General features: G+C 43.7%; 1 protein-coding gene across 4 annotated transcripts in view; it reads left to right on the forward strand.

The window, feature by feature from the left end:
- Positions 1-25,383, forward strand: part of IL15RA (interleukin 15 receptor subunit alpha) — a 157,009-nt gene that overhangs the window by 123,981 nt on the left and 7,645 nt on the right. For 3 of the 4 annotated variants that reach the window (XM_073589059.1, XM_073589056.1, XM_073589058.1), the window contains 2 exons: positions 10,076-10,120; positions 10,209-10,281. In XM_073589059.1, coding sequence (XP_073445160.1) covers positions 10,076-10,120; positions 10,209-10,281 — 118 coding nt within the window. The remainder of the gene's footprint in view (positions 1-10,075; positions 10,121-10,208; positions 10,282-25,383) is intronic. The other variant, XM_073589057.1, reaches the window with a different exon arrangement.

Genomic DNA, 25,383 nt, shown 5'->3' on the forward strand with positions numbered 1-25,383 from the left:
AACCTGTCATTAAAGTACCTGTACATTGTAGTGCCCATACGTCGTAGTGCACAGTACACTATGCCCAGCTTGTGCTTCCGAAGACATGCACTCTTAATTTTAAGGGGCTGTCCACTAGATCTTGATCTAAATGTTTGACACCGATAAAATAGAAAACCTATAATTACCTCCCGTGCCGGCGCTGTTCCAGCGATGTCAGCACTAGCGGTCCCGGGGTTCTCCTGCGATTGTTGTGACATGAGATCCCGGTGCCAAATCATCATTGGTGTCACTATCCTTGCCTTTGGACAAATCACACATGACAAGAAAGTCTGGGCTGCGGCTGCGCTTTCACTTCCTCTTCATGTTCAATTCGATAGGAGGTAAGGACAGTGACACCAGTGCTGAATGGGCACTATAGTCACGTGTCACAACAGCAGCACAAGAGCCCCAGGGAGAGTGAGGGTCGACACCGTGGGAACGGCGCCAGTATGGGAGGTGAGTATAAGCTTTTTTATTTTATAGGGGACAAACGTGGGGTATGAAAAGTTGTCCAAGTAGTGGACAACTTTAAGAGAACTGTCATCGCTACAGAAATGCCAAACATGTGGACTCTAAATGTGGTTTCAGAACACTGGTGCATTTAGATTTGGGAACACAAAATTTGCTGAATTTCTCTTGAGGGCGGCCATTTCACTTTGTCGGAGCCTTTGTGTTACCAGTAACGTGGAAGCCTCCTGTATTTCCGTTAACAGATGACAGACCTGATTGAGAACTTGCTTTTTTGTTGATTGAGTTGAACATTTTAGTGGGAACATTTTACATACCATTTTGTATCACATTTATCCTACATTTTACGCTGAGCACTTATGTCGGTGTTTCCATCTAAATCTCCGAATGACATGATTCAGAAGAAACCCCTGACGGTTCCATTTACTATGAGGCAGCACGGTAATTCTGGACTCCATCTGGCCTCTGATCAGGTGTGTCCTTCTTTTCAGAAGTGCAAAAAACTGTGGCTGACCCAGCTTTTGTGCACGCTTGAAAAGATGGACACAGTGTGTTCATCTGCCTTATTATAGGGAATCTTCTGTCTGGTGTTCTGTTGGTATCATGTATGTCAGAGATTTACACGGAAACCCCGATGTAAGCATTCAGCATAGAGCGCAGGATAAATGTTAGCCAAGTCTTATTGCCATCTTTGGGAGGCAGAATGAAAAAATCAACAGCAGGTGAAGAATTGGTTTTATTTTTTATGCCGTTCCTCGTGCCGTATAAGTGATTAGACAACTGTATTCTTTGGGTCGGTGTGATTACAGCGATACCAAATTTATATCAGTTTTTTATGCTTGGCTGCTGTCACACACTAAAAGTTGCTTTTTTTGCGCATCGTCATATTTTGAGAGCTATACATTTTCTCTATTTCTGCCGTCAGTCATGTGAAACCTTGCTTTTGCGAGAGGAGTTGACATTTTTATTGGTAACATTTTCGAGCACATTACATTTTTTGTTTAATTTCTATTCCGATTTTTGGGAGACACAATCAACAAAAAAGCAGCAATTCAGGAATTGTTTATTTTTTTGATGCCGTTCCAAATGTGGTAAAATTGATAAAGCAGCTTTATTCTTTGGGTCCGAACAATTACAGCGATAATTTATGTTTTGCTGCTTTTAGACAAAACTATATTATTGAAAGAATTATTTTTGCATCACTGTATTCTGAGAGCTATAGTTTTTTATTTTTCCGCTGATGGAGCTATATAGCATAGCTTGTTTTTTTGTGCGACAAAATGACAATTTCAGCTATACCATTTTTATTTACATTTGTCTTTTTAATCTCATTTTATTCCACTTTTTGTTTGGCGGTATGATGAAAAAGCATAGTTTTTTTGCCTCGTTTTTTATATTTTTACGGTATTCACTGAAAGGGTTAACTAGTGTGACAGTTTTATAGATCAGGTCATTCCAGATGCAGGGGTACCAAATATGTGTACTTTTTTTTGTTTATTTTTGATTTTACATAAACAAACATGCCTATAAGTGTGGAGGGAGCTATTGAGGGAGGATCAAGTGACCCTTCATGGTTGACCAAGTGATTTTCAAATTAATCCACAGGGCGTTGCTAGCAACTGAGAATGACCAGATGGAGACGTGTGGTCTCTGTATGGGGAGATCAAGGCAGATCACTAACCCCATTTATTATGTCACCTCTTTTATAGTATTTTGCTTAATTATTCAAAGTACCCAGCTACCAATAACATCGTCGTGACACATTTACTTTATAAGCCAATAGTATTGCAAGAAAATCGGAATATGTCCCTAGCTACGTGACGTAGAGAATAGAACAATAACACTTTCATCAGGGTCTCATATCTTATATCTTGTTCGGACTGGGACAGTCTGGTTTCATAACAGCCATGAACTTTCCCCTAGTTACAAAATTTAACTCGTGAACAACAAAATGGCGTCGCAAGCACAAAAATGGAGTCTTTGAGAACAAGATGTCCCGTACATCTGAATACTGTACTTCACAATCCCCCCTACATAAATTTTGTTAACTAATGTGCAGCATCAGAGGTGCTATCCCAAGCCATAAGCTTGAGGGGTACTGGTCTTCACATGGCTGATGCCGTGTTACCAGTCATGGCTGTTGCGGCGCACCCATCCCCCCCTGTATGCTGCAATTTACGAATAACAATTTTTGATGACGGTGGTGGAGATCTTTTGAAGGTAGCCATGCGCTTGGCTTCAACATCTTCATCAAGTAGCCTTTTGAGATCGGTGTAGAGAAGAGCAAGGGCGACGACGCCTTTGGTATCATTAGCTGTCCTAGTGCAGAATTTCCTAATACATACAGAAATACACCAAAGAACAAGTTTTAGTATCACGTATACAACAAGGATACAGGCAGCAATATGCAACAAGCTTTGTAAGATCCCAGCTATCCAGCCCCAATTCCCTAAAACCAATTGGCTGGATTGAGAAAGGAGAAGGTGTCTGACCACCAACTGTCCTTATTACGATCATTGTCTCTTGCATATCCGCAAATGCGTTGCCAACAGTCTGCAGACTGTTCCTAGGACCGTGCGCCTTAACTTTGATAATGGCCACCTGAGTAGGTAATTTGATCGAATCCATGAGGGTTTTAACAGCTTCAGCATTTTTCACTGGGGTTCCAGCAGTAGTAATAAACCCTTGATTGGCCCATAGAGCCCCAAAATCGTGAGCAATAGCAAATGCATACCGTGAGTCTGTGTATATATTAGCCTGCCTGTTCTTGGCCAAAATACATGCATTAGACAGAGACTGGAGTTCTGCTTCTTGTACTGACTGTGAGGGCGGGAGCGCAGCTGTGTGCACTACAGTGTCCTCTGTTGTAACAGCATATCCCGTATGGAATCTACCAAGCTCAATTCAGAGAAGGCACGATAAAGGCTTTCCATGCAAACCGGTGATCTTTCCTTATAGCTCATTATACCGTCTTTTAAGGCATTGTAAAGGGGTTGCATTATGCGGGATGCATCCGGTATCCACTGACGACAATAAGTGTCACGACTGCAGCCGTGGCCCAGCAGGCGCCTCCATGCCGATGGTTAGGGGTCGGGCATCCCCCGGGGACGCAATATGGACCCTCTATACCACAGAGGGGGACTTGGGCCTACCCGAACTAGGGAAGGGCAGCGACCAGGATTCTGTGGCAGCTGAGCATGGGGACAAAGAAGACACGTAGGACTAGATTACACCGCACAACTTCAGGTATAAATAAAGTAAAGTTTACTTAAAGTAAAGTCACAGTACATAGACAAAACAGGGCTAAACCAGGCTCCTGATTCCACACCTCCCAGAAGGGTACCACCCAGTGGACCCCAAGGCACCATCGGATCACTGAGGCACTCATAAGTGGGACATCGGGACACAGGCAGGACATCAGGACACACGAGGTCATCAGGACATCAGGACACACGAGGTCATCAGGGCACACGAGGTCATCAGGACATCAGGGCACACGAGGTCATCAGGACATCAGAGTCACCGGCAGACATCAGACAGGAGTCATTTGGTTCCGGACATCCAACATGACCTACAGGCACCACTGCAGTCATCCAGCTCCAGGTTCCAGACTGTGGTCGACAGGCTTCGGGCATCGTACCTAGGAAGGAACTCAAGCATGATAGTGCTAACACCGCAGGATTGCTGGGCCTGCATGGAGCTAGCACCTCATGGTAGTCAGAGCACAGCATAGTAGATGCTCAGCAGGAACACCGGTTACAAGAGTCTCAGAGTCACTGGGTGCGGGGCTCCAAACACAGAGGGATTCCAGGAACATAACACAGCAGACAGTTCAGACATAGTCAGGTACGGGATAGGTACAGGATCAAGGATTTAAGCCTGGATACACCGCCTCCAGGCCAGGGTGAATTTAGACAGGGTCAGGTACAGGACAGGTACAGGATCAAGGATTCAGGCCCGGATATACCGCCTGCAGGGCAGGGCGAGGGTACAGGACAAAGCACGAATCAAGGCAGGGACTTTGGTACCATAACCAAGACATACAAGGTCCAGAGACACAGACACGAGACACACATGGCAAAGTCCAGGAGCGTTGTGAGTAGCTCTGGCCCCGCCCATAGGGCAGGGTAAGTTTATAAAGGAGCTGCCCCTCAGCAATTGGCTGGGGACAGCATTTCAAGTACACACACTAACCATGATAAAAGCAGGGGAGGTGTGGCCGCGCACACCCTAAGAACACACAGAAGCCATTGCAGCACAATCAGTCCAGGAACTGCAGCTTAGAGCACCTGGCATCGTTTGCAAGCCTAGACACACGTGGAAAGTCATGCCCCAGCTGCAAATGACCTCACAACCCGTGTACAGCTTCCACAGCGGTGACCAGGGACCGCACATGCGAATGGTCAAACAGCAGAGCAAAGACCTAACACCACATGTGCAGCTATGCTGCAGAGCAGGGAACTGAGCAGGCTCCATACAGGTAACAGCCAGCAGTATCCCAGCTCAATTAGGGGGAAAGGAGTAAGGGGTTAAAGCAGACATGCATTGTCACGCCGACAAGCAGATACAGACAGAACGGCGTGACAATAAGCACATAGTCCAAGAAAACGCTGGAGATCAGCTTCATCTTTTGGGAAAGAAAGGGAGGTGACAGCTATTTTTCTTTCTTCTGTGAGGTGTCTGACACCCTGAAGGAGACAGTGACCAAAGAATATCACTTGACCAAGGCAGAACTGAAGTTTCGAGGCCGAAACCCGACAGTTCAGTGCTGCCAGATGCTTGAGGAGGCTAACAGTGGCAGCAATGGCTTCCTGCTCCGTCCGTGCACACAACAAAAGATCATCCACATATTGAAGCAGTGTGACCTGGGGTTGATCTAACTGCCAGGGCAAGAGAAACTCGCTAATGTTTTTTTTGCAAACTGGTTGGGACTATTTTGGGCCCCTTGTAGCATAACTGTCCATGTTAACTGTCGTCCCTGATAAGTGAATGCAAACAGAAACTGGCAATCTGTGTGTAATGGAATGCTAAAGAAGGCATTGGCAAGGTCGATGACTGTAAACCAGGCAGTATCCTGGGGTATTTGGGAAAAAGAGTAAGAGGATTAGGCACCACTGGAGTTTCCAGAGCTGCATTAACTGCCCATAGATCTTGTACCAGCCGGCACACAGAGGGTTGGCCAGGTGGGGTCTTTTTCTTATCGGGAAACAAGGGTGTATTACATGGAGAAACACAGGGTACCAGAGCACCATTATCAAGTAATGTTTGTATTTGTTCCTGGAGGCCCCGCTCCTGATCATGTTTCAAAGAATATTGATAGACTTTGGGAAAAGGGGGCACCAGGTTTGAGAAATACTTTTACTGGTTCTGCAGGCATTTTCCCTATATCATTTGGCCCTTTTGACCAAAGTTTAGATGGTATCTCTGAGAGGAATGGGGTGAGTAGTTGATCCTTAAGCAATATTGGGGGTGGATCTGAGCCTATCAGGGCCACCATAACCGTGGGAAGGGCATGCAAAATACAGATTTCCTCACTGTCTTCATCTGCATAGGGATTATGTAACACAAGAACCATCTGACCATCATTTTAAAATTGTATTCTGAGCAGAACTGCGATAATAAATCTGCCCCCAGTAAATTTACTGGACATGTGGGAGAGATCACGAACTGAGCAGTAACCTCGGGGAAGGGTCCCACAGGGATGGGTTTTGTAAGAGTATGTTTATTGGGTCTGCCATCTACTCTGATTAAAACAGCGGGGGTATGACAATCTCTCTGAAAGTGACTGAGTCGGCCACAGCGCCAGCATTGCAGATGAGAATTGGCACGGCGGATCTGGGGAGTAAAGTTCCCAGTCATAGGATTGGGAGAGATAACGAGCTGTGTGTTCACAGCTGCTGTGGGAGCAGAGATTGGAGGGGGAAGCGGTGGGGGCTGAGATTGGAGGGGGAACTGGAGCAGCTGCTGGCTTGTTTTTTTTTTCCTGCTGATACAGAACGGGTTAAATTCTTCTGAAAACTTTTTTCCTACTTTTAATGCATCATCCAGAGTCTTTCTGACACATTACTCTTTCACTTTCTCAGTTCCACAGTCACCTTCTTGCACCACAAAACATCCAGTCCTTGTCATAATAACAGACAATTTTCCTTCTTCAACATAGCAATAACAGAAACAATCAGAATTCACTTCCTCTGTTCTTCCTAACACCTTCATCACACAATTCGTGTGCCAAGCCACGAAATTCTTTTTCTTCCACGGAAACAGGATTCTCTCCTTTAGAGCTAAATATCCTTCAGTTGTGCACAGTACTGGAGCGGCCATTCAGTCTGTTCCACCGGGTGTATCCCCCTCTGGGATGCCCAAAATTCAACACGGTACTCAGTGAAAGGAGGAGGGCGTCTCAGACTATCCCTCCGGACACCTCTGGTTATATATATATACACCTGAATTACGTATCCTACCCAATCTTTAATCACTTCACCACGCCTGATTCTAACAGTGATCAGGATTTCAGGATATTTTGACTATAAAGAGAGCCACAATCACTGGTCAATCCGGGGTGTCCGTCCCTTATGAGGTACGGTTCGAACACTGGGCCCCCAACGGGACTGCACCTCTATATGATTCCACCCAAGAATCACCCCACCATCAAGGACAAACCTCAGATCCTCTTTGCAGCAACAAACACAGGAAAACCACACCAACGGTCAGTCTGAACAGTATAACTGCCAACTTACCGTGTTTGTCGTGGGGGATTATCAGTCCCAATTTTACAGTGCCTGTGTCCGGTCCGAGGGTCCTTTGTCCTGTTGTCCTCTGGGGGCAGAGGCGTCCCTGTTCGGGGGCCCCCACATTGGGCAGCCAGCTGTGGAGGGAGCTATTGAGGGAGGATCAAGTGACCCTTCATGGTTGACCAAGTGATTTTCAAATTAATCCACAGGGCGTTGCTAGCAACTGAGAATGACCAGACGGCGACATGTGGTCTCTGTATGGGAGGATCAAGGCAAATCACTAACCCCGTTTATTATGTCACCTCTTTTATAGTATTTTGCTTAATTATGCAAAGTACCCAGCTACCAATAACATCGTCGTGACACATTTACGTTATAAGCCAATAGTATTGCAAAAAAATCGGAATATGTCCCTAGCTATGTGACGTAGAGTATAGAACAATAGCACATTCATCAGGGTCTCATATCTTATATATCTTGTTCGGACTGGGACAGTCTGGTTTCATAACAGCCGTGAACTTTCCCCTAGTTACAAAATTTAACTCGTGAACAACAAAATGGCGTCGCAAGCACAAAAATGGAGTCTTTGAGAACAAGATGTCCTGTACATCTGAATACTGTACTTCACATAAGTATATTTTTTCTTTTTTTTACAATATATATTTGTATTATTATAATATATTTTACAATTATTTTTTTACATTTTTACTTAGTCCTTGTATGGTACTTTAACTTTTATCACTCTGATTGCTTGTATGATGCATTGCATTATACACATACCCACTTTTGTGGGTTTCTGATGTTCTGGTGTCACATGGACTTGGCTAATGGAGCCCGCAAGCTATTCAAATGAATCTTCATTCTAAAAGCCAAGCAGTGCTCCTTCCTATCTGATCTCTGCCATGTGCTCAAACAGTAGTTTATAACCACATATGGGGTACTGCCACGTACAGCAAAAATTGCATAACAAGTTATACATTTTCTCATATTATCTCTTGTGGAAATTATAAGTTTGGTGCTTAAACAATATTTTAGTGGAAGAATTTTGTATTTTTCATTTTCACATCTAAATGCTATAAAATTTAAATTTTGGGGTCAATTTTCTACTGTTACCCTTGTAAAAAATAAAATAAAACAATTGTGGTAAAAACTTTTTTTTATTTTCACGGCTCAACATTATAAAATTCTGTGAAGCCCCTGTGGCTTCAAAGTGCTCAGCACACATCTAGATGGATTCCTAGAGGGGTCTATTTTCCAAAATGAGGTCACTTGTGGGGGATTTCTGCTGTTGCAGCATATTAGGTGCTCTGCAAATACGACATGGCATTCACAATCTATTGCAGACAAAATTTACGCTCCAAAAATCAAATAGCACTCCTTCTTTTCCAAGCACTGCCATGTGCCCAAACAGCAGTTTTTAACCACATATGTGAAATTGTGTAACAAATTATGGTATCTGTTTTTTCTTATTATCCATTGTGAAAATTCAGAATTTGGAGCCAAAACAAGATTTTAGAAGAAAAAAATTAATTTTCTTTTTCATATCCACATTTTAAAAAGTTCTGTGAATCACCTAAGGGTTCAACAAGCTCAACACAGCCATAGATGAATTCCTTGATGGGTCTAATTTACAAAATGGAGTCACTGGTGGGGTTTCTGCTGTTTTGGTACCTCAGGGGCCCTGTAAATGAGACATGGTATCTGCAATCTATTCCAGCCAAATTTAAAATTCCAAATACCAAATGTCGCTTCTTCCCTTCCGAGCCCTGCCATGTGTCCAAACAGAACTTTTTGACTACAAGTGGGATATTGCCACGCTCAGAAGAAAGTGAGTAACAAACTGCGTAATCTACTTTTTCATGTTACTTCTTGCAAAAATTAAAAATAAGGGGCTAAAGCAACATTTTCATGAAAAAAAAGAAAATCTTCAATATGACGACCTATTAGCACCTATAAGTTAAAAATGCTCACTATATCCATGGATAAAATCCTTGAGGGGTGTGGTCTCCAAAATGGGCTCATTTGTGGGGGTTTTCTGCTATTTGGGCTCCTTTAGGACCATACAAATGTGACATGGTGCCCACAATCTATTGCAGCCAAATTTGTGTTCCAAAATTCAAATGGTGGTCCTTCCCTTCTGAGCCTTGCAGTTTGTTCAAACATAGGTTTCTGACCACATGTGGGTATCAGCACACACAAAGAACCTAGGTAACAAATTGTGTGGTCCATTTTCTTATGCTGTTCCTTGCAAAAGTGAAAAAAAAATTAGAATAAAAATTACAATTTTTTTTTTTTTTTATTTTGACTTTGTATTAATTTCTGAGTAGCACCTAAAAGGATTAAAAAAAGTTCCTGACAGCAGTTTTGAAGTATTTGAAGGGTGGGTATATTGACTCTTCTAACAAAATAAAATGATGTTTGAAAAATGATACAGATGTAAAGTAGACATATGGGTAAACTTACAGCATGACTAACTGGTTTAAGGATATAAACATTGAAAGTTTGAAAATTACAAATTATTCAAAATTTTCACTCAAATTCCGATATTTTCACAAAAAATCAGAAAACCTATCTACCTAAATTGACCAGTAACATAAATTGACCAGTAACATAAAGTACACTGTGTCATGAAAAAAACATGCTGAGAACCACTGGGATACTTTGACGAGTTCCAAAGTTGTTACCATATAAACTGACACTGGTCAGATTTTAAAAATTGGCCTGGTCATTCAGGTTAAAATTTGTCTCAGTCACTAAGGAGTTAATTTAGATTTAATTAATGTGCTTCTCTATGAAGTTGGATAGTTTCTTATATATTAATATTTTACGTTAATTTTGTATTTATTGTATTGCAGATAACCAAAAAAGTACTTGGCAGAAAACTGAAACAATAGCAACAGGTATGAGAAACTTGCTATATACTTAGCTATTCATAGGATATGGGATATGTCATGAACAAGTCTATAATATGTATTTCTGTTCTGTTAGCAGTAGGTTCCTTTGTGCTCGTAATACTCCTGGTTGGAATAGTCATCCTTATTGTGCACTGCAAAAAGAGACGGTAGGTCAATTTTATCAATTTCATCCGTACATAGAGGCATGTAATAGTGTCATACAAAACAAAATCAGTACATTTTTACTTTAAAGTACAACTTTTTGCGCATATACTGCTAATTTACCAGTGTGTCATTTGTCTTATCCCATCTCAGTTGCATCCATAAATTTTGGCCTTTAAGCTCACAGCATGGCGCTAATGGGACAGCAATGTTCAGGAATACGCCAAACAGCCTTTAACCAACAAAGGAGAAGGATTCTCTATAGGTGAACTACCCAGAGATATGCTTTAAGCAGGGATTTGTGGATACTTTATGGATGACTATGGTGTGCATTATACCATATGGATGACTAAGGGCTGTGCATTATATTTAATGGATGACAATGGGGTGCTTTATACTTTGTGGATGACTAAGGGCTGTGCATTATACTGTATGGATGACTATGAAGTGTAGTGCAATACTTTATGTGTGACTATGGGGTGCATTATACTTTATGTATGACTATGGGGTGCATTATACTTTATGGAGGACTATAAGGGTGCATTACACTTTATAGGGTGTATTATATAATTATATTTCATGGATGACTATGGAGTGCATTATACTTTATGGATGACTATGGGATTCATTATACTTTATGGATGACAATGGGGGTGCAAAATACTATATGGATGACTATGGGGTGCAGTGTATTATACTTTATGGATGATTATTGTTAGGCGTCGGATTTCCGGCGTTGCACAGCGGGAATCCCGAGCCTTGCCTCCGACGGTCTCCCATTCCTCCCCAGCCGCAGAGGAGCTTGCTCAGCAAACTCGTCAGTCCCGGCGCTCTGTCCAGACCAGCTCTGTGGGTTTGCTTCCTGCTGCCACCCCTGGTTCAGCTTTGGCAATGCATGCTGCTCAGCAGCAAGATCCTCCAGGGACTAAGTCCTCATGTCGGGCCACTGAGCATGCCTGTGCAGTGATCTCCGATTGGAGATCAAAGGTCATGTGCTCAGGTCCTGCTCGTGTTCGGATTGGCCCATCCGAGAAGCAAGGAGGATCACGGACGCCTGCGGCTATAAAAGGTTCACATGGCCGCTCGGCCATGCGCTAAGATAGACTCAAATAGTTTGGTTTGTATGATGATGGATGCATGTATCTGGTGTCTGACTCATTATGAAACCCCTACCCTTTGATACGTCTGTTGTTAGGGTTTAGAGACTGAGTCAGCGCCTGCTAGTGGCTAGCCTGTAGGCCACAGTGCATACCGGCCGTCTGCACACTTGCACACGCCATTTATTTGATCCCTGTTGGTATCGCAGTCGCGGTGCCGGGCGCTAGCGGTCTAGAGGGACTTCTGTCCTGCTGTCTAAGGGCTGAGTTCTGTGACATTACGCTAGCGCTTACTCTGCCGAGCTCTGTGAGCGAAAACAGGCTACGGCATCTATTATTTGCGGTAGTGCGGCTCTAAGTCATAAGAGTTCGCCTCGGTACACCTTGGGTGAGGTTAACCCCGTGTGTGCCATTATTTCACCGCCATATCGCGTCTGCCATTACCGAGCAGCAGTTAACACCACTGCATGGTGGACCCCGGGCTGCGAACGCACCTAAACACCATCTTATTATTTGGTGTGTTCCGCCAGCCCTTAACAATTATGGTGTGCATTATAGTTTATGTATGATTATGGGGTGCATTATACTTTATGGATGACTATGGGGTACATTATACTTTATGGATGACTATGGGGTACATTATACTTTATGGATGACTATGGGGTGCAATGCATTATACTTTATGGATGATTATGGTGTGCATTATAGTTTATGTATGACTATGGGGTGCATTATACTTTATGGATGACTATGGAGTGCATTATACTTTATGGGGGACTATAAGGGTGCATTACACTTTATAGGGTGTATTATATATTTATATTTTATAGATGACTTTGGGGTGCATTATACTTTATGGATGACAATGGGATTCATTATACTCTATGGATGACTATGAGAGTGCATTATACTTTATGGATGACTATGGGGTGCAATGCATTATACTTTATGGATGATTATGGTGGGCATTATACTTTATGGATGACTATGGAGTGCATTATACTTTATGGATGACTATGGGGATGCATTAAAGTTTATGGATGACTATGGGGTGCATTATCCTACATGGATGACTATTGGCTGTGCATTATACTTTATGAAGGACATGGGCTGTGCATTATACTGTATGGAGGACTATGGGATGCATTATACTATATGGAGGGCTATGGGAAATACATTATACTTCTGCTATGGAGTCCCATGTCTTCAGTGTACACCCCTGGTGAGTATAATGGCTTATATTTTTCTGCACATTGAAGAACAGTGGCAGAACAGGGGCATATACCAAAATGGGGAATATATTTACCAGGATGGGAGATATATATACCAGGATGAGGGGCACATACGTTAGGCTGGTGGAACGCACCAAATAATAAAGATGTTAATGAGGTGCGTTCGCAGCCTGGAATCCACCGTGCAGCGATGGAAACTGCTGCTAAACAATGACGGATACAATAACACAGGTGGAAGCCGGACACCGGCGGGCAACCACTGACCCGGTGCTTGCAAGAGCGGACTCTGTTATCACGCGGTGTCCGTACTAGCCGGCATATAACCGTGCCCTGTTAAGCGTCACAGGACATGAGTGGGAGTAGTACACCGCACAGAGTGGGTGCTACGCCACTAACCAGTGTAAGGACCGTGCCGGAAAGCGCTAGTAACTGCGCACGGTGCCACACGGATAGCCGCTGCAGTAACATAGTAACATAGTTAGTAAGGCCGAAAAAAGACATTAGTCCATCCCGTTCAGCCTATAAAATTCTGTCAGAATAAATCCCCAGATCTACGTCCTTCTAAGAACCTAGCAATAACTGTAAGATACAATATTGTTACGCTCCAGAAAGACATCCAGGCCTCTCTTGAACCCTTCGGCTGAGTTCGCCATCACCACCTCCTCAGGTAGGGAATTCCAGATTCTCACTGCCCTAACAGTAAAGAATCCTCTTCTATGTTGGTGGAGAAACCTTTTCTCCTCCAGATGCAGAGAATGCCCTCTTGTGACCGTCACCTTCCTTGGTATAAACAGATCCTCGGAGAGATATTTGTATTGTCCCCTTATATACTTGGTTATTAGATCACCCCTCAGTCGTCTTTTTTCTAGACTAAATAATCCTAATTTTGCTAATCTCTCTGGGTATTGTAGTTCCCCCATCCCCTTTATTAATTTTGTTGCCCTCCTTTGTACCTGCTCTAGTTCCAATATATCCTTCCTGAGCACCGGTGCCCAAAACTATACACAGTATTCCATGTGCGGTCTAACCAGAGATTTGTACAGAGGCAGTATAATGCTCTCATCATGTGTATCCAGACCTCTTTTAATGCACCCCATGATCCTGTTTGCCTTGGCAGCCACTGCCTGGCACTGGCTGCTCCAGGTAAGTTTATCATTAATATATAAAAAAATTTCAATATCTGCGCTCAGAGATAAATCTGTATGAAGATGGAAAACTGAGTTCAGGATAAAACAGAGAGACATTAAGAGTCAGGCACCGCCCTCTTGACACTTTCACATGAACATAAAAATCAAAAATGGAGGGGTGTACTCAAAATCACATGCATAGGCGGCATATAGAAAGTTCACTGTTTGGAATGAATAATGGAAACTGTCCACAAGATGGTGAGGAAATTACCTGGACATCAGCAGCTTTATAGTGAAGTGCTTACCAGCACAGGTCCTATGAGGGAGGGATTCCAGTGTAGAAATATCAATGTCCAGTATAACGTCCACGGATGTAGTCACCAGATTAAGAACAGGGAACTGATGCTTTGGGTAATGGATGCTGTCTCCAGGTTCACTTTTAGAGCCCTTTTTGAATATTTGTACCACATTTGCTATGCGCCAGTCCTGTGGAACAGACCCCGTCGCTATAGAGTCTCTAAATATAAGAAATAATGGTTTGTCTATTACATTACTTAGTTCTCTTAGTACTCGTGGGTGTATGCCATCCGGACCCGGAGATTTATCTATTTTAATCTTATTTAGCCGGTTTTGCACCTCTTCTTGGGTTAGATTGGTGACCCTTAATATAGGGTTTTCTTTGTCTCTCAGCATTTCACCTAGCATTTCATTTTCCACCGTGAATACCGTGGAGAAGAAGGTGTTTAATATATTAGCTTTTTCCTCATCATCTACAACCATAATTTCCACACAATTTTTTAATGGGCCTACACTTTCACTTTTGTCTCTTTTACTATTGATATAGTTGAAGAACAGTTTGGGATTAGTTTTACTCTCCTTAGCAATGTGCTTCTCTGTTTCCTTTTTGGCAGCTTTAATTATATTTTTAGATAAAGAATTTTTCTCCTTATAGTTTTTTAGAGCTTCAACGGTGCCATCCTGCTTTCTTTTTACTGTTAATTGCCCCTCTTACTTTTTTGTTTAGACACATTGGGTTTTTCCTTTTTCTTGTCCTTTTATTCCCACAAGGTATAAACCGCTTACAGTGCCTATTAAGTATGTTTTTAAACATTTCCCATTTATTTTCTGTATTCTTATTTCTGAGGACATTGTCCCAGTCAAGCAGATTAAGGGCATCTCTAAGCTGGTCAAACTTTGCCTTCCTAAAGTTCAGTGACTTTGTGACTCCCTGACATGTCCCCCTAGCGAAAGACAAGTGAAACTGTACAATATTGTGGTCGCTATTTCCTAGATGCCCAACAGCCTGCAGATTTGTTATTCTGTCAGGTCTGTTAGATAGTATTAGGTCTAAAAGTGCTGCTCCTCTGGTTGGATTCTGCATCAATTGTGATAGATAATTATTCTTGGCTATTAGCAGAAACCTGTTGCCTTTATGGGTTTCGCAGGTCTCTGTTTCCCAGTTAATATCCGGGTAAAGTCCCCCATAACAAGGACCTCATTATGGGTTGCAGCTTCATCTATCTGCCTTAGTAGTAAACTTTCCATGATTTCTGTTATATTTGGGAGTTTGTAACAGACCCCAAAGAGAATTTTGTTACTATTTTTCCCTCCATGTATTTCGACCCATATGGACTCGACATCCTCATTCCCTTCGCTAATATCGTCTCTTAAAGTGGACTTTAGACAAGACTTTACATAAAGACAAACCCCTCCTCCACTCCGATTTTTACGATCCTTTCTAAACAGACTGTAACCCTGTAAGTTAACTGCCCAGTCATAGCTTTCATCTAACCATGTCTCGGTTATTCCCACTATGTCATAGTTACCTGTAGATATTTCTGCTTCTAGTTCATCCATCTTGTTTGTCAGGCTTCTGGCGTTTGCGAGCATGCATTTTAGAGAATTTTGCTTTGTTCCAATCTCCTCCCTGTTGATTGTTTTAGAAATTTTCTTACCTCCCTTCTGAGCATGTTGTCTTGGATCTTCTTTGCCACACCTCATATCATTCATCAGTATAATATCAGGTTTCATGTTCGTGTCTAACATTTTTCTTCCCATCCCCTCTTCTTCTTGTTTAACGCTCTCCTGATGAGTGTAGCGAGTCTTCTGGCGAATGTGTGTTTCCCAGAGTTGTGGTGTCTACACTGTCTGACGCCCACTGGCGCTAATGGAACCTGAGCTAACTGCACTGCGGCGCTAAGCAGTACTAGTGCTAGCTGCTGGGACTAACTCTAAGACCCTAACTCATACACAACTGAGGTAGGGGGATCTGTTGTGAGTTCATTTTCCCCTTCACTACTGAGGCCCGAGGAACTCCCTCTTCTGGTAAAGAAAGGTAGTGAGCTTGATTGTCAAACACCTGAGTCTGATGATGATGACTGGCTGAGTGGAGTTACTGACTGGATATAAGGCTGCCGACGCCCTTCTGCTCTGCGGGTGATTTCTCTGTGGGATCCTTGGAGACCAGTCTGAATTCCTGCTCCTCTAAAGCTAAGTTTTCTGCTCGGCTTTTTGCATTTGTGCTTAGACTTTGTTTTTCTTTGTTTTTCTGGATTTCTGCCATTCCCTGCTGGGGTGTGCTGAATTCCTTTAGCTCTGTCTTCTGAAAATACCTGAGTGCTGATTTAGTTTTTGATGCCTAGCTGCTTCAGGGTCTTTTTCATATCAGCTTGTTGGCTTATGTCTTTGATAGGGTTTTGGCAGATTGCAGACAGCAACCTTCCTTTCCTGTTCTGTTTAGCTAGCTTGGGCCCCATCGTTTGCTCAGCCTATCTTTCTATCTGTGTGAGTGTTTTTTCATCTTGCTTCACCGTCATTATATGTTGGGTGCTGCCTTTTACTTTGGGGTCTGCTCTGGGGCAGTTTAGATTTCCTTTTATCTCTTTAGGCTATTTAGCGCTCCGGCTGTGATCGAGGGGTCTAGGGCATCGTAGGAACCCCCCACGGCTACTGCTAGTTGTGTTGATAGGTTCAGGGGTCTGCAATCTGATAGTTGCCAACTTCTCTGGTTTTCTGGACGTAGCTTCTATTTTTGTCTCTGCCTCCTACGGTGACTCAATCATAACAGAATCACCCGCCATACCGCAGATCCTAGGGTACTCAATAGCAGGAAAGAATTGTATAAAAAAAAAAAGGTGTGTATATTTTTTCCTCTATATCTCTGAGGCCGTAGGGGGAATTTTTTTTTCTCTCAATGGAGATAAAGCAATTGTCTGATCGTGTGGAGCAGCTCGCTGCGGAAGTGCGGGGAATTTCCGCCTACCTTGCTCATTCACATGCTGCTGAACCAAAGATTCCTACACCTGATGCATTTTTTGGGGATCGGTCTAAATTTTTGAATTTCAAAAATAATAGTAAAATATTTTTTGCCTTGAAGCCTAACTCGTCAGGGAGCTCCGCGCAGCAGGTTAAAATTGTCATCTCTTTGCTGCGTGGCGATCCCCAGGATTGGGCATTTTCTTTGAAACCAGATGATCCTATTCTGACTAATGTGAACGCATTTTTTCAGGCCTTGGGGTTGTTGTATGACGAACCTAATGCCATTGATCAGGCTGAAAAGACCCTGCTGGCATTGAACCAGGGTCGTGATTCTGCAGAATTGTACTGTCAAAAATTCCGAAAGTGGGCAGTACTTACTACCTGGAATGATAATGCCTTGGCTGCTCTCTTTCGGAAGGGGTTGTCAGAAGCCGTAAAAGATACTATGGTGGGATTTCCTGTTCCGTCTGGTCTTGACGATTCTATGTCATTAGCCATTCAGGTTGATCGGCGTTTGCGCGAACGCAAAGCTGCACGAGAGGTGTTGCCACCTGTTGAACAAATGTCTGAACCTATGCAATGTGATAGAGTTTTTTTCCAGAGAGCAGCGTCAGGAGTTCAGAAGGCGTAATAAGTTGTGTTTTTTCTGTGGAGATGCCTCGCATATTATTTCTGTCTGTCCTAAACGAGAGAGACGCTTTGCACACACGTTTTCTGTTGGTGGTGTTCAACCTAAGTTTCTTCTGGATATTACTCTGATCTGCTCCCTGTCCACATTTTCCGCCAAGGCTTTTGTGGATTCGGGAGCAGCCCTAAACCTAATGGACTTGGATTTTGCTAAACGTTGTGGATTTCCGATGACACCTCTGCAGACGCCTATCCCTTTGAGGGGGATTGATGCTACTCCTTTGGCTAAAAATAAACCTCAGTTTTGGACCCAGGTGGTAATGCGGGTCGCCCCAGACCATCAAGAAAATTGCAGATTTTTGGTGTTGCATAATCTGCATGATACTATTGTTCTGGGGTTTCCCTGGTTACAAATTCATAATCCAGTTTTGGATTGGAAATCTGTGTCTGTGGTGAGTTGGGGTTGTCGGTGTACCTTTAGTGAGGCTCCGGTGTTTTCCACCTCTCCTCAGTCGCATGATGTTCCTGATTATTTGGCGGACTTTTATGATGTATTTAGTGAGAATGAGTCTGCGTCTCTGCCTCATAGGAGTTATGACTGTGCAATTGAACTGAGCCCGGGGTGTAAATTTCCCAAGGGTCGGCTCTTCAATTTATCTGTACCCGAGCACGAGGCTATGCGATCCTATATTAAGGAGGCGTTGGAGAAGGGTCATATTAGACCATCCTCGTCACCCTTAGGTGCCGGTTTTTTTTTTGTAGCCAAAAAGGATGGATCATTAAGACCTTGTATTGATTATCGTGCCCTCAACAAAATTACTGTTAAATATCAATATCCGTTACCCCTGATTTCTGATCTATTCTCCAGAGTTAAAGGTGCTTGCTGGTTTACCAAGCTTGACCTCAGGGGGGCGTATAATCTTATTCGCATTAAGCATGGGGATGAATGGAAGACTGCGTTTAATACTGCGGAGGGACATTTTGAGTACCTGGTGATGCCTTTTGGGCTCACTAATGCCCCTTCTGTCTTCCAGTGCTTCATGAACGATATTTTCCGAGATTTTGTCGATAAATTTTTGATTATCTATCTGGATGATATTTTGATCTTCTCCAAGGATTGGGATTCTCATGTGGAACATATTCGGACTGTGTTCCGGATCTTGAGGGAGAATTCCGTGTATGTCAAAGGATCTAAATGCCTTTTTGGAGTACAGAGGATTTCTTTTTTGGGATTTATTTTGTCCCCGTCAACTATTGAAAAGGACCCGGCCAAGGTACAGGCCATTTACGATTGGGTTCAGCCCACTTTTTTGAAGGCCCTCCAGAAGTTTTTGGGTTTTGCTAATTTTTATCGGAAATTTATAGCAAAATTTTCTAGTATTGCCAAGCCATTGACTGATTTGACTAAGAAGGGTGCTGATGTGTTAAATTGGTCTTCGGAGGCTGTTTCTTCCTTTCAGGAGCTGAAGCGAAGATTCACCTCTGCCCCGGTTTTGCGGCAACCTGATGTCTCACTTCCGTTCCAGGTAGAGGTGGATGCTTCTGAGATTGGTGCAGGAGCTGTTTTGTCCCAAAAGTATCCTGTAACATCTAAAATGAATCCCTGTGCTTTCTTTTCCCGAAAGTTCTCTCCATCTGAACGTAACTATGATGTGGGGAATAGGGAACTGTTGGCCATGAAATGGGCATTTGAGGAGTGGAGACATTGGTTGGAGGGAGCTAAGCATCAAGTCGTGGTCCTCACTGACCACAAGAATTTGATTTACCTAGAGTCGGCTAAGCGCTTGAACCCTAGACAGGCTAGGTGGGCCTTGTTTTTGACACGTTTTGATTTTGTGGTTTCTTTTCTTCCTGGAACTAAGAATGTCAAGGCAGACACCCTCTCTAGGAGCTTCTTTGCTGATTCTCCTGTGGTGACCAAGCCTGCTACCATCTTAGGCAAAGGGGTAGTTCTTTCTGCCATCTCGCCCGATTTGAGACGTGCTCTGGAAGAGTTCCAGGAGGACAAACCTGAGCGTTGTCCCAGTGGAAAGTTGTATGTTCCTGACCAGTGGAAGAAGAGAGTGATGTCTGAAGTTCATTGCTCTGCTTTGGCTGGTCATCCAGGTATTTTTGGTACTAGAGATCTGGTAAGTCGGTCTTTTTGGTGGCCCTCCTTGTCTCGTGATGTCAGGAATTTTGTGCAGTCCTGTGGGACGTGCTCCCGGTCTAAATCGTGTTCTCGCTCTAGTGGGTTGTTGATGCCTTTGCCTGTCCCCAAGAGGCCATGGACCCATATTTCAATGGATTTTATCTCTGATATGCCTGTCTCTCAAAGGATGACTGTTATTTGGGTGATTTGTGATAGGTTCTCTAAGATGGTTCATCTTGTACCACTCCCTAAGTTGCCGTCTTCCTCTGAGTTGGTGCCCCTGGTTTTACAACAGGTGGTTCGCTTGCACGGGATTCCTGAGAACATTGTATCTGACAGAGGAGTCTAGTTAGTGTCTAGATTTTGGAGAACTTTCTGTTCCAAGCTGGGAATTCAGTTGTCCTTCTCCTCTGCTTTTCACCCTCAGACCAATGGGCAGACAGAGAGAACAAACCAGACCTTGGAGTCATATTTGAGATGTTTTATTTCTGCTGATCAGGATGATTGGGTTTCATTTTTGCCCTTGGCCGAATTTGCTTTAAATAATAGAGCTAGTTCTGCCACTTTGATGTCACCTTTTTTTTGTAACTTTGGGTTTCATCCTCGATTTTCTTCAGGGCAGGTGGAGCCCTCTGCCTGCCCAGGTGTTAACACTGTGGTGGAGAGAATGCACCAGACCTGGGACCAAGTGGTGGATAAGTTATCTCTCTCCCAGGAAAAGGCCCAGCGGTTTTCCAACCGACATAGGACCATTGGTCCCCAGTTTAAGGTTGGTGATATGGTGTGGTTATCATCAAAAAATATTGCTATGAAGGTGGCTTCTCCTAAGTTTAAGCCTAGATTTATTGGACCTTACAAGATTTTGGAGATTATTAATCCGGTCTCTTTTCGTTTGGCTCTTCCTGTCACATTTAAAATCCATAATGTGTTCCATAAATCTTTGTTGAAGAGGTTTGTTGAACCTGTTGTTCCGGGGTGGCACCTCCAGACCCTGTATTGGTTGAAGGTAACATGGAATATGAGGTAGAGAAAGTACTGGATTCCCGTCTAGCTAGACGGAGACTCCAGTATTTGGTTAAGTGGAAGGGTTATGGTCAGGAGGATAATTCCTGGGTCTCTGCCTCTGATATTCATGCCAAAAGATTGGTGCGTGCCTTTCATCGGGCTCACCCTGATCGCCCTGGTGGCGTGGTTGAGGGTTCGGTGACCCCTCTTCAAGGGGGAGGTACTGTTGTGAGTTCATTTTCCCCTTCACTACTGAGGCCCGAGGAACTCCCTCTTCTGGTAAAGAAAGGTAGTGAGCCTGATTGTCAAACACCTGAGTCTGATGATGATGACTGGCTGAGTGGAGTTACTGACTGGATATAAGGCTGCCGACGCCCTTCTACTCTGCGGGTGATTTCTCTGTGGGATCCTTGGAAACCAGTCTGAATTCCTGCTCCTCTAAAGCTAAGTTTTCTGCTCGGCTTTTTGCATTTGTGCTTAGACTTTGTTTTGCTTTGTTTTTCTGGATTTCTGCCATTCCCTGCTGGGGTGTGCTGAATTCCTTTAGCTCTGTCTTCTGAAAATACCTGAGTGCTGATTTAGTTTTTGAAGCCTAGCTGCTTCAGGGTCTTTTTCATATCAGCTTGTTGGCTTATGTCTTTGATAGGGTTTTGGCAGATTGCAGACAGCAACCTTCCTTTCCTGTTCTGTTTAGCTAGCTTGGGCCCGATCGTTTGCTCAGCCTATCTTTCTATCTGTGTGAGTTTTTTTTCATCTTGCTTCACCGTCATTATATGTTGGGGGCTGCCTTTTACTTTGGGGTCTGCTCTGGGGCAGTTTAGATTTCCTTTTCTGTCTTTAGGCTATTTAGCGCTCCGGCTGTGATCGAGGGGTCTAGGGCATCGTAGGAGCCCCCCACGGCTACTGCTAGTTGTGTTGATAGGTTCAGGGGTCTGCAATCTGATAGTTGCCAACTTCTCTGGTTTTCTGGACGTACTGTAGCTTCTATTTTTGTGTCTGCCTCCTACAGTGACTCAATCATAACAGGGATCATAATGAGTCAGTCACCAGAATCATACATCCATCTTCAGACACACCACTAAAGCAAAAGACTCAATGTCTATCATAGCGCATGGTGGAGTGGCCATGCGAACCTTATATAGCCGCGTCCTTCCAGGACCTTTGTGATGGTCCAATCCGAGCTGGAGAAGGACCTGAACATGTGACCTCCCATCTCCAATGGGAGATCGTCCCACGGGTATGCTCAGTGGACCGAAAGGAGGACTTTGTCCCTGGAATCATTTGCTGCTGACCAGCATGTGTTGCTATAGCTGGACCAGAGGTGCTAGCAACAACCAAACCCACAGTGCTGGTGTGAGCAGAGCGCTGGGATCGACGAGTCTGGAGAAGAATGGGAGACCGCCAAAGGCAAAGCTCGGGATTCCTGCTGTGCAGCGCCAGGAACCCGACGCCTAACATTATATATATATAATATATTTCAGGATGGGGGCCCGCTCTAAATCTTGCATCAGACTCTAGTTACGCCACTATATGCTGGATGTATTACTTATAATCAAGTGAATAAATGAAGATGTCATCTCTATATTAACCGCTCATATCTCTGAATATGTCATTAATAACACTTACTAAAACGGCAGGGGCATTAGAAAGCCAAAAGGCATCACAAGATAATACTCTCATAGAGTTCCTGAGGTGTATTAAACAATGTCTTCCACTCATCCTATTGCCTGTAAGATCACAGGGGGAGGATGCAAAATAGAGTATACAGACAGGACAGCACGGGATGGCAAATTATTCTTTTTTTAGGAAAATATTTTTTAAAAACAGGCAGGGAAATGTTTTACCTTACAGAATAAATCAGTTGCAGTCCCGTGCTGTAATGTCTGTATACTCTTTTCCTTCTTCCCCTGCCCCGGAGCTGTGGTGTGATCAGACCATGTTCCTGTACAGTCAGACACAGTCATTACACAGTACACAGCAAGTATAAAATTCTCAGCATAGGAACATTCTTTTAACACCTTCACGACCTTTGACACCATATAGGTGTCATGAAAAGTCATGCCAAAACGACCCATGACGCCTATGTAGCGTCATGACTTTAAAGCCCCCCTGCGGGTCGGGTGAGCTGGGTCATTGAAAGGTCACCCGACCCGCAGATACAGGGGGCTTGGTTCTTCACCATAGGGGGCGTGGCTTCACCCCCAAATGGCTACGATCGCTCTGATTGCCTGTTAAAAGTGAAACAGCCAATCAGAGCGATAGTAATATTTCATCAATAAAAATTGATGAAATATTACAATCCAGCCATGGCTGATGCTGCAGTAGCATCGGACATGGCTGGAGACCGTGATCCGACCCCCCCACCGACTCACGGGGCCGATCGGCCTCCAATACCAACTGACGGCGGCAATGTGCCGCTGCCGTCATCATCTGCTCCCCTCCCCCTTCTCTAGGCTCCCCCCACCTTCTGACCCCCCCTCACTCCCCGGGACCTCCAATGTCCCTCTCCTGCTCCTGGTGTCCCGCGGTCCTGCTTCATGGGCGCCGCCATCTTGGAAAATGGAGATGCAGATTCATCCATTCTATTTTGATCACTGTGAGAGTTTATCACAGTGATCAAAATAGAATGAAAAGTAAATAACCCCCTTGTTTATCACACCCATAGGCAGGAACAACTAATAAAATAAAGAAATTATTTTTATTTTTATTTTTCCATTAGGGTTAGGGTTAGAGTTGGAAAGAGGGTTAGGGCTAGGGTTGGAATGAGGGTTAGGGCTAGGGTTAGGGCTTGTGTTAGGGTTGGAAATAGGGTTAGGGTTGGAATTAGGGTTAGGGTTGGAATTAGGGTTAGGGTTGGAATTAGGGTTAGGGTTGGAAATAGGGTTAGGGTGGAATTAGGGTTAGAGTGGAATTAGGGTTAGGGTTAGAACTAGGTTTAGATTGGAATTAGGGTTAGGGTTGGAATTATGGTTAGGGTTGGAATTAGGGTTAGGGATAGGGTTAGGGGTGTTGGGGTTAGGGTTATGGTTAGGGTTAGGGATGTGTTGGGGTTAGGGCTGTGGTTAGGGGTGTGTTGGGGTTAGGGATGGAGTTAGAATTGAGGGGTTTACACTGTTTAGGCACATTAGGGGGTCTCCAAACGCGACATGGTGCAACCATTGATTCCAGCCAATTTTGCGTTCAAAAAGTCAAACGGTGCTCCCTCCCTTCCAAGCCCCGACATGTGCCCAAACAGTGGTTTACCCCAACATATGGGGTATCGGCGTACTCAGGAAAAATTGCACAACAACTTTGGTGGTCTAATTTCTCCTGTTACCCTTGGGAAAATAAAAAAATTGGGGGTTAAAAAATTATTTTTGTGGAAAAAATTGATTTTTTATTTTCACGTTTCTGCATTATAAACTTGGGGGTTCAAAGTGCTCACCAGACATCTAGATAAGTTCCTTGGAAGGTTTCCAAAATGGGGTCACTTGTGGGGGGTTTCCACTGTTTAGGCACATCAGAGGCTCTGCAAACGTGACGACCGCAGACCTTTCCATCAAAGTCTGCATTTCAAAACGTCACTACTTCCATTCTCAGACCTTACGTGCGCCCAAACAATGGTTCCCCCCATATAAGGGGTATCAGCTTACTCAGGACAAACTGGACAACAACGTTTGGGGTCCAATTTCTCCTGTTATCCTTGTGAAAATAAAAATTTGCGAGCTAAAAATATCATTTTTTGAGGAAAAAAAATGATTTTTTATTTTCACAGCTTTGCGTTATAAACTTCTGTGAAGCACTTGGTGGTTAAAAATGCTCACCACACATCTAGATAAGTTCCTTGGGGGGGTCTAGTTTCCAAAATGGGGTCACTTGGGGGGGGTTCCACAGTTTAGGTACATCAGGGGCTCTGCAAATGTAACATGACGCCCGCAGACCATTCCATCAAAGTCAGCATTTCATAATGTTACTACTGCCCTTCTGAGCCCCGACGTGTGCCCAAACAGTGGTCCCCACCCACATATGGGGTACCAGCGTACTCAGGACAAACTGGACAACAACTTTTGGGGTCCAATTTATCCTGATACCCTTGTGGAAAAAAAATTGCTGGCTAAAAATCATTTTTTTGAGGAAAAAAAATGATCTTTTGTTTTCACGGCTCTGCTTTATAAACTTCTGTGAAGCACTTGGGGGTTCAAGGTGCTCACCACACACCTAGATAAGTTCCTTAGGGGGTCTAGTTTCCAAAATGGGGTCATTTGTGGCGAGTTTCCACAGTTTAGGTGCATCAGGGGCTCTGCAAATGTAACATGATGCCCGCAGACCATTCCATCAAAGTCAGCATTTCAAAATGTCACTACTTCTCTTCCGAGCCCCGACTTGTGCCCAAACAGTGGTCCCCCCCGCCCCACATATGCGGTACCAGCGTACTCAGGACAAACTGGACAACAACTTTTGGGGTCCAGTTTCTCCTGGTACCCTTGTGAAAATAAAAAATTGCGCACTCAAAAATAATTTTTTGAGGAAAAAAAATATTTTTTATTTTCACGGCACTGCGTTACAATCTTTTGTGAAGCTCTTGGGGGTTCAAAGTGCTCACTATGCATCTAGATAAGTTCCTTAGGGGGTTTAGTATACAAAATGGGGT

This window comes from Dendrobates tinctorius, unplaced genomic scaffold, assembly GCF_039654945.1.
Source record: "Dendrobates tinctorius isolate UK_male_01 unplaced genomic scaffold, ASM3965494v1 ptg000105l, whole genome shotgun sequence".
Taxonomy (NCBI): Eukaryota; Metazoa; Chordata; class Amphibia; order Anura; family Dendrobatidae; genus Dendrobates; species Dendrobates tinctorius.